Genomic DNA, 9735 nt, shown 5'->3' with positions numbered 1-9735 from the left:
GGCCCCGCGCAGCACCCGGCGGGCGGCGGCGCCAAGAGCTCGGCCACGGTGAGCCGCAACCTCAACCGCTTCTCCACCTTCGTCAAGTCGGGCGGGGAGGCCTTCGTGCTGGGCGAGGCGTCGGGCTTCGTCAAGGACGGCGACAAGCTGTGCGTGGTGCTGGGCGGGCGCGGGCCCGAGTGGCAGGAGAACCCCTACCCCTTCCAGTGCTCCATCGAGGACCCCACCAAGCAGACCAAGTTCAAGGGCATGAAGAGCTACATCGCCTACAAGCTGGTGCCTAGCCACACGGGGCAGCAGGTGCACCGGCGCTACAAGCACTTCGACTGGCTCTATGGGCGCCTGGCCGAGAAGTTCCCTGTCATCTCGGTGCCCCACCTGCCTGAGAAGCAGGCCACCGGGCGCTTCGAGGAGGACTTCATCTCCAAGCGCCGCAAGGGCTTGGCCTGGTGGATGGACCACATGTGCAGCCACCCGGTGCTGGCCCAGTGCGATGCCTTCCAGCACTTCCTCACCTGCCCCAGCACTGACGAGAAGGCCTGGAAGCAGGGCAAGCGCAAGGCCGAGAGGGACGAAATGGTGGGGGCCAACTTCTTCCTCGCTATCAGCGTCCCTGCGGGCCCTGGCACTGCTCTGGACCTGCAGGAGGTGGAGAGCCAGGTGGAAGGCTTCAAAACCTTCACCAAAAAAATGGACGAGAGCGCCCTGCAGCTCAACCACACGGCCAACGAGTTCGCCCGCAAGCAGGTCACCGGCTTCAAGAAGGAGTACCAGAAGGTAGGGCACTCCTTCAAGTGCCTCAGCCAGGCCTTTGAGCTGGACCAGCAGGCCTTTTCAGCCGGCCTCAACCAAGCCATTGCCTTCACAGCGGACGCCTATGACACCATCGGTGAACTTTTTGCAGAGCAGCCCCGACAGGACCTTGACCCTGTGATGGATTTGTTAGCACTGTATCAGGGGCATCTGGCCAACTTCCCAGACATCATCCACGTCCAGAAAGGTAACGTCCTCATATCTTATCTTTGCGATGCAGATCAGGGTCTTCGTATACAGATATGCAGAAATATGGGGGTCAGAAACTTTGTTCTGTTTCCAGCTCTGATGCTTGCTTATGCTGGCTTTGCGCTGTATCCTGCTACATTTCTGGTAAATGCAAAACAGGGTGGTTCAGAAGTTTCATTTTTGTACCAAAGATCCAATCATTTCTACTAACATCTGGCCTTAAATTGGTCTTTCTCTAGCTGTTTCTAGGATGGGAATAAGTACTTGCCATATGTGAAAGGTTAATGAGTATGTTTATGAAAGGCTGGAAGATGAAGTGATACAAAATCATCTCTTATTACTCTTGTATCTCCTAGCATTATTATCTTAAAATAATCTATCTCGTCTATTAAAGAATCGGTTTGAAACGGCCTGAGAATGTAATATGCCTAATGTTCCTTTCATCCCATCCTGTGGAGGCACTTTAAAAGCAACCTTTAGAACAATCCAATTAGAAATATTATTATTCTCATTTTCAAATGGAGAAACTGACATGGAGGAGGAATTAGGCAACCTGCTTGAGGTTTCTCTGTGTAACCTTGTACTACATGTGCTTTACTATGAAAGTGTTTTGGGTCTTGAACATGCTGTGGTATTGTCTACTCTAGCTGGACAATCAAAGTCTTGTGACACTTGTGTAAAAATAAGTTTGCTACAGTGTCCCCAGCTAAAATTTCTTCTCTCCCTCGCTGCATAAAGGTTTCTGTTCACCTCTTATTCTTTTCTTCTACTTGCCATTGTCCATCTGAGATGTAGCAGTGTTTCTGAAGTTCTGACTATTGCAAGACACTTTAGGATCCACTGGAGGGAAAGAATACTGTAAGACCAAGGACACCTTCCACATAAATATAAGTTCTTAATGTTAAATTGTATGTGGAAGGCTCCCAGTTGTAAAGTTAAAGTGCTCATCCTAGTGTCTCAATTCATCAATCATCTATCTAGTTATATAATGAAGGCTTGACTTGCCACTCACAGGGGAAGAAAAAGGCATCCATTACTTTGCTCTTATGTGACATGCCTCACAGCTTTTGTTTGCAGAACTGTCTTTCAAAATTTAAGGCAAAATTAGTTGATTTGAAACGGGTAGGTATTTGTGAAATAGGTGCTGATGAATGAGTCACAGATTTCTGAGAAAATGTGAGGAGCCAGTGTTCACAGGCATAACTGTAAAATACTTTTACAACGAAGTGTAATTTTCATTGTTATGCTTGTAAACTTCATGAAAGATACATTTTCATATGATGAATTCTGATTGTTTTTCTGCTAGGTAAACAACCCTTCTCCATTACTTAAAGGAGAATTGGGGGTGGTATTTTTTTTTAGTTTATGGATTACAGTGTATAGTAGTATTAATGTATGCAAGATGTTTTAAAGTGAGAGGAGGCTGACCCTGGTGATGTCACTTGTTTAGGAAACGGTGAGTTTTAAAATGAAGCATTCTGCATTGAATAATGAGAGTGATTAATAACTAACATGAGGAATTAATTTTTAGTGTTATAGGAAATTGGCTAAAATAACTTTTAATAGTGGAAAACAATTTAAACAGGATATTCTGACAGCACAGGGTTTTTTTTTAAGGCTACCTGTGTCCCTTTAGTATCATAATCAACAAAGTACAGAAAGCTGCCAGTATAAAAGAATTGCCTGTATATCATACCTGCCCAACAAAATCTTATCTATGTCTGTGTTAGCAGGTTGTCTGTGAAATGTAAATATAATGTCATTCCTCTGCATTTTGCCTTTTACCGTGGACATTCCTCTTCTAATAAACCCTCCCAAAAACTTCCCTTTAAAGTGATCCAGTAGACACATTGGTAAGGTGAAAAAGGTTCATACGCTAATTTCTTCCACACTTACACTTGGATTGTATCAAGAAAAACTATTGCCTGAAGGAGGTTCTGTTCTTCTTCTTCAGTAGCCTTCAAAACTAGCCCTGGGCAAAAAAGTGGGAGTAATTGTGCCTAAAGCATACACAAGCAGGTGGAGATTGTAGTCTCCTACCTCGTGCCACTGTTTGTTGTTCTGCAGCTAGACAAACTGTTGTACACAGAAATTTGGGATGCAGGTTTTAGTGCAAGGCCGCCTCCTACTTCTCTGTCTGCACATCCATTTATGTGACATTTAGGAAAATGTGGGGACTATAATTGTTAGGTCAAGAATGTGCATATGTTGCAGGTTGAGAGGTCTGCATATGGGATAGATTTGAATACCTTTGTAATGCTCCTTTTGCACTAGAGAGACTGATGCCAAATGTGTCCCACAAAAAGAGTCTTCTTGGCCATAGATAAGCAGCTTTCTGTATTTGGGATTTACATCCACGAATGCTTTTCTGGAGTTAAGCATTTAAGCCAGCTCAGCCTTTTGCCACAAAATGATGGTGCTGACCAGCCCAATAGGATGGCAGTTAATGCAGTACTTGGGGATGTGGGACAGTTGGTATTAGATCCTTCCTCTGCCTGAATTTGAATAAGGTATACCTTCCAGAAGAGTACCCTCAACCCTGGATATAAAATATTCTCAAGTTCAGTGCTCTTAATGTATTCTGTTGATGTACTTCTATATTGTGTAAACTATTCCTGGGAGAAAGGACTAGAATTTGGGTCTCCTGAGTGAAGGTGATAATTACCAGGCTCTCTACCATGTTTTCACTCTTTCTGTGGCTCAATAAATATTTCAAATATTTTCTGCAGAATGGAATACACTTCAGCAGGAGAGATTGAGGCAGCTCCCCCACCACTTTGAATTCCCTATAGACTTGGATGGTTTTAGTCTCTACTCCAACTTAACCAGAGGAATGATTTAAACCTGGTTCTTTTACATCCCACATGAGAGTTGGTATCACCTCCTCTTTGGTGTGTTTTGTGGAAGGCATATCTGATTTCATGTAAGACCTAGTCCAGCAATTACTGAAATGGACCCTGCCATGTAATAAAAAGGGGAAACTTTGTTTGAGAAGTTCAGTGGGACTCAGTTGCTGAGTGTCTCAGTATGGTCAGGATGTGGGTAGTTGTTCACACTCCCAGATGCAGACACACTGGCTATGTGCAGACAGTCAAAAAGCTAACGGCTGAAATCGATTCCGTTTTTGCAGGTTAATCTAAGCTGCAGAGCTTAAATTGAGAAACAACTTGACACACGTTCACTTTTGATTCGGGAAACACAACCATATGCCTACAGTGGCTCAGGCCAGAAGCTGCGGGGGCACTAGAGCACTGCTCTCTGGCATGTAGCTAGCAAGGACTGTGTGTTCACTTCCTCTTTTTGCTGCCTTTGAGGTCTCTGGGATTTACAGTTGAGAATCAGAGAAGCAGGACTCTGCAGGGTTGCTGATCACTTCCTCTTCCTGCTTCCACATGCATCTGGCCTTTGCAGTCCACAATGGCAGCCAGCAGTAACTTTCAGTAAGTTTTTAGCAGGGCAGCTCTGCACTCAGGGGAAGTGGGGTTTAACCCCCCTCCCTGGTCCCAGACTCCAGCTGGGGTTTGCCTGGGGAGGGGGAGGGGAGGCGGGCAGTCCCTGGCTCTCTCTTCCCCCTGCAACCCTTCTTTGCTGGAACAGACAGGACAGCCAAGCCCAGGGCTGAACGATGCTGAGGGGGAACCCTGATTTAACTTAAACCAGGAAGGGATCTGGGACAGAAGTTTCATAAACCAGTTTGACCCAAATCAGTTAAACCTGGTGGAACGGAGTATATCAGACTTAAACCAGTTTCAGCCATTTGCCATGTTATGTGAATTGAACTTCCCTTCTATTACGCTTTAAACTGAGGGGCTTGGGCACCTCCAGGGTTAGGCAGTATCTGAGCAGAAGTTTTGAGGATCTGAACAGCTGAAGGTGCTGTATGGAAAGGCTGTTACGTACATCTCTTCAGCACTTGTGAGGCCTCACCTAGAGTACTGTATCTAGTGTTGGGTCCCCATTTCAAGAAGGATGTGAACAGTTTGGAAAGAGTCCAGTGCAGAGCAACAAAAAGGATTTGGGATCTGGGAAGCATAACTTACGAGATAAGACTGAAAGAGCTATGACTGTTTAGTAGGGCTGTGTGAAACAGCTATGTTTCATTTCAGCTTTGAATTCAGCCATTTCGGAGGATGGTGATTCGTTTCAGTGTTTCGGACCACTGTGTGGTTTCAGTTAGGCCAAATCTGTTTCAGAGTTTCGACTCTGTTTTAGTAATTCGGCTGTAGGATATAATGGGGAATCACTGAAATGCCTATAACTATGTAATTTCTTGCCTGATTAAGATGAAAATTTCAGGGTGGGTAGCTCCTGCTGAGGCCACGAAGCCTGCCAGGTTTCAAGGAGATAGGTGCAAGGGTTTCTGGGAAACTGTACCTCGAACTGTTCAAAGCAAAACTTGTGAAATCTAAATATATGACATCAACTTCTTCTCCTTTGTCCGGGTTGCATTAGTAGGAACGTTGCCTGCAGATCAAGGAAACTGATTATTCCCCTCTTTTTGATGCCAGTGAGGCCACATCTGTAGTACTATATCCAGTTTTGGGCCCCCCCCCATGGAAAGGGTGTGGGCAAATTGGAGGGTGTTCAGTGGAAGGCAATAAAAATAGTTAGTGGGCTTATGAGGAGAGGCTGAAAGAAGTGGGCTTGCTTAGTCTGGAGAAGAAAAGACTGAGTCGGGGATTTCATTGCATCCTTCAACTACCTGCAGGGTGGTTCCAAAGAAGATGGAGCTGAACTGTTCTCAGTGGTGACAGATGACAGAACAAGGAGCAACCGTCTCAAGTTGCAGCAAGGGAAGTTTAGGTTAGATCTTAGGAAGAATTTTCTCGCTAGGAGGGTAGTAAAACACTGGAACAGGTTACCCAGAGAGTTTGTGGACTCTCCATCCTTGGAGGTTTTTAAGACCTGGCTAGGGATGGTACTGCCTTGAGCAGGGGGTTGGACTAGATGACCTCCTGAGGTCCCTTCCAACCCTAATTTTCTATGATTCTATGACTGAACCAATAATGAAGAAATACTAAAAGAATTAAAACTGGCACTAGGATCAATCAAATAGCCTTATTCTAAATCAAAGCAGGGTCACAATCAGTATTGCAATACAATATTTCATATTGCAGCTAAATAATTTTACAAGCAATATTTTAGCTATGAGGAGAAGATTTGGTGGTCTGTCATTCTAAACCAGTTTTCAAATTTAATTTTGAAAATTGTTGACCTTTTTGGCTTCAGTGCTACAAACACTCAAACCTGCCCTTGACTTGAGGTCACTGAATAGTCGGAGTTGTAATCAGTGGGACTGTTCACATGCTTCAAGTTAAGCATGTTCATTAAGGGTATTGAGGATTGGGTCCTGATGTTGCTAAACTGGTAAAGGTCTCTTTAAGGAATAGAAGATGGGGGTTGGTAGGGAGGTATCTTTATATGCTGTTCTTTGATGTATAAGAAAGGCATGGCAGGGGTTGTTTCTTGAGGGGGTTTTTGTCGTCTTTGGGGTTTAGGTCCTGCTTACTTCGGAATGTTCTATGAACAAGCAGAGAACTAGTTGTAGTGCTGCATTGCAGCTACCAAAGAAGTAAAACTGGATTGATAGAAAGTGTATGCAGTATGAATTGCTAAACACCTATTCAGCTTAAATAGTTCTTTATTAAGGATTCATCACTTTACCCATTATTTAAACTTGAAAGAGCTCCAACTAATCCAAGAAAGACTGCCATCAAAAAAGGGATAAGAAGACTTGACATTACCAGTATACCTAAATTGTAAATCTTATGAAACAGAGAGGTCTTTCAAGCCCTGGTAAACACATAATCCAAAACAAACCAAAAAGCCCAAACTTCTTTATCTCTACAAGTCACCTTTAAAATAATGTAAAGTTGAACTATAAAGGCATAATAAGGTCCTAGTAAAGACTGAAACACTGTCCTTGTTTTAGGTTGTTAAAATGCCAAGTTAATGCCCACAGACTATATTAACCTATCCAGCTGGCATATTACTTCTTATAAATTGCACAGCTAAAAACAACACAGTGTCTGGAATGCTAACACAGAAAAATTCAAATCAAACTTGGTCCAACACACAGCACAGTCTCCCCAGCAGAATGGAACAAAACATAGCAAATATGTTCTACTGAGTCTTGTTTACCTTTCTTGTTAATGCCATATTGTTTTTAAATAACAGTTGAAAGTACTTTTGCATTTTCTTATACTGGATGATTCATACGATTGATAAGGGAAAACGGAGCCTTTTCGTTTTTAGGTCATCAGTTCAGAGCTTGCTCCAGCCTGCAGGCTAGCCCCCGATAGTACAGCATGAGGAGTTGGTGATTTCATTTAACGTCCAGACATGTGACCACATCATGGTTGGGCAACCTTTGTAGTTACGGCAGGCTGGCATGTTCTAAACTGGTGGAAGTTTTCATTGTTGTTTGTCTTTTTTGCGGTAAATGGGAACTTTGTATTCTAGGTCTGACAAGTGTGCGTGTGTGTGTGTGTGGTCAAAGAATGTCCTATTACAGAATGGTCCTTAATCTTGGTGGGTGGGTGGGGGTGTGTGTGTGTGTGTGTGTGTGTGTGTGGGGTCAAAGAATGTCCTATTACAGAATGGTCCTTAATCTTGGTGTGTGTGTGTGGGGGGGGGGTCAAAGAATGTCCTATTACAGAATGGTCCTTAATCTTGGTTTTCAAAATTGCTTGCAGCTTAGGGTTGACCCAGATCTGGCAGTAGGATAGTTTTCTCCCTCCCCTTGAAGGAACAGTAAGTTTTGTTCCGCTGCCACATATGCAGGATGGCCCAAACCTCCCTACAGAATGAGCTATGCTCAACTGATTGATTTTTTAAACTTAAACTTGTTTTGACTTTTTTGCTCTCCCTTCTGAGGGACAGCAGTATCCACAGCTCCAATAAAGAACAAATATAGTGGGTAAGGTGACTAAAAGATACAAGAAGTTTACACCTCCACCACCTCTTCCATCTAATCCTTTGGCAGGGATCATAGCCTTTTTGGTGTCCCGTCTCCATGGCTCCCTAGAGCAGCCATGCTGATGTAGAGCACATTCAGTCTTTCACCTCGGGGCAGCAGTGGAGCCAAATAATGGGAAGCAAATGGCTTTGATAGAGGTGCCCTGATATATCAGTCCATATCAGATCAGCACCAAAAAAAGGAAAATTGACGTTATTAGTGATTGGGTTTTTTTGGCCAGTTGTAGCCGATAATGTCACTGATCAATGCCACATGCATGCATGTGGCCAGGAATGTAGCCTGGCAGCATGAAGAGCCATATCCAGCGGTAAGTCTGTGGTGGGGAAGGGACGTGGAGGAGGCAGATCAAGGCCCCCATGATGATGGAAGGAGTGGGGCTGGGGCAGGGGCAGGTGCTGCCCAGTTGGGGTGGGGCCGAGCATGGCGCGTGATGGAGCTATGAGTGGCTTCTCTGGGGAGTGCTGGGGGGTGGGGGTGGAGGGGAGGTGTCTCCCCACCGCTGCACACACCACCAGAAACATAGGAAGGCATGTGCCCCTTGGATTTGCATGCAGGCCAAGGGCGGCTTGCCTTGGCTTGGGGCCAGGGGCTGCGCTGGTCTCTTCCCAGTGGGGGCCTGGGCCAGTACCGCACTGGGGGCAGGCAAGAGTGGGGCGGCTACAGGGTGGGTTATGGCCACCCCAAAATTCCCTGTAGCCACCCAACCCAGCCCCACCCTGCCTCTGGGAAGAGGCTGACACAGCCCCTGGCCCCAAGCTCACAGTGGGCCCTCGCCCCACACAGAAATCCCAGGGGGCACATATCCCTCATGCCTCACTCGGGGGTGTGTGCAGCGGTGTGGAGCTACTGGCTCCACACACTCCTTTTTCCCCTCCCCCCCCCACCCACAGATTAGTGTCCAGACACTGCTCTCCATGCTGCCGTGCTGCCTATCAGCAGTCGGATGGTTATCGGCCATTGGCATCGGCCAAAAAGAAATCTTTATCAGTGCACCCCTAGATTTTGGTTTAGCAGATGTCACAAACTGTTTCCCTTGCCCCCTCTACTTACTGCCATAGGGAACAGCATCCCAAAAGGAGCCCTTGTATAGCACCACTGAAGAGCAAAGGGAGCTGCATCAATAGGCACTGCTCTTAATGCCAGGATCTCCTGTTCTGCCACCCTCCCTGATGCTCCCAGCACTGATGGACCTCCTCAAAATTGTGAGGAAACCAATATTTAACATGAATAAACTTCAGTCCACTCTAGCAGCCAACACAATGTAGCTTTTCCCATTGGAGACTTGTAGGGGGTGCACATGGGTTCACGTGCACGTGCACCCCCTGAGCGTGGCAGTGCACCCCCTGCGAAAAGGTGCTGCTAACACTACGGCGGAATCTGTGGGAGGTCCGCGATTGCTGCCGGACACTGCTGACAGTGTCTGTGGGTGGTTGCCAACTGCTGGTCAGCACTTGCCACCCCCTGCCCCTTGCTGCTGACCGTGCTGTGGCCACCTGCGGGAGCTCCCTGCTTACTGCTGCCACCTGTGGGAGCTTGCTGTGCCTCGCCCCCCCCATCCCCCCCAGCCTCTGGGGGCATGCGGCATTCATACTGCCAAGCTTGCCTAATATTGTAGTGGCATCCATTCATTGTTACTAATGAGCTTTTATGAAACTGACTTTTTAGAAATGGCAAATTACCCACGGAAAAGTAAAGCACTGGAAAATTTTCTGCCGCACATCTGAGTCTCATGCATCAGCATGAGAGAGGTGCTC

At 46.0% G+C, this 9735-nt stretch overlaps 1 protein-coding gene across 1 annotated transcript in view; it reads left to right on the top strand.

The window, feature by feature from the left end:
- Positions 1 to 3: 3 nt before the first annotated feature.
- The window catches only part of SNX18 (sorting nexin 18), a gene marked incomplete at its 5' end in the record, with an annotated part of 41575 nt that continues 31843 nt past the window's right edge, over positions 4 to 9735 (top strand). Inside the window, one exon of the mRNA XM_019518264.1 lies at positions 4 to 1000. Within this exon, the coding sequence (XP_019373809.1) occupies positions 4 to 1000 (997 nt within the window). The remainder of the gene's footprint in view (positions 1001 to 9735) is intronic.

Source organism: Gavialis gangeticus, unplaced genomic scaffold (assembly GCF_001723915.1).
Source record: "Gavialis gangeticus isolate Ggan-Ray unplaced genomic scaffold, GavGan_comp1, whole genome shotgun sequence".
Taxonomy (NCBI): domain Eukaryota; kingdom Metazoa; phylum Chordata; order Crocodylia; family Gavialidae; genus Gavialis; species Gavialis gangeticus.
Note: the sequence above shows the minus strand (reverse complement) of the source record. Positions and strands in the feature narration are given on the sequence as shown.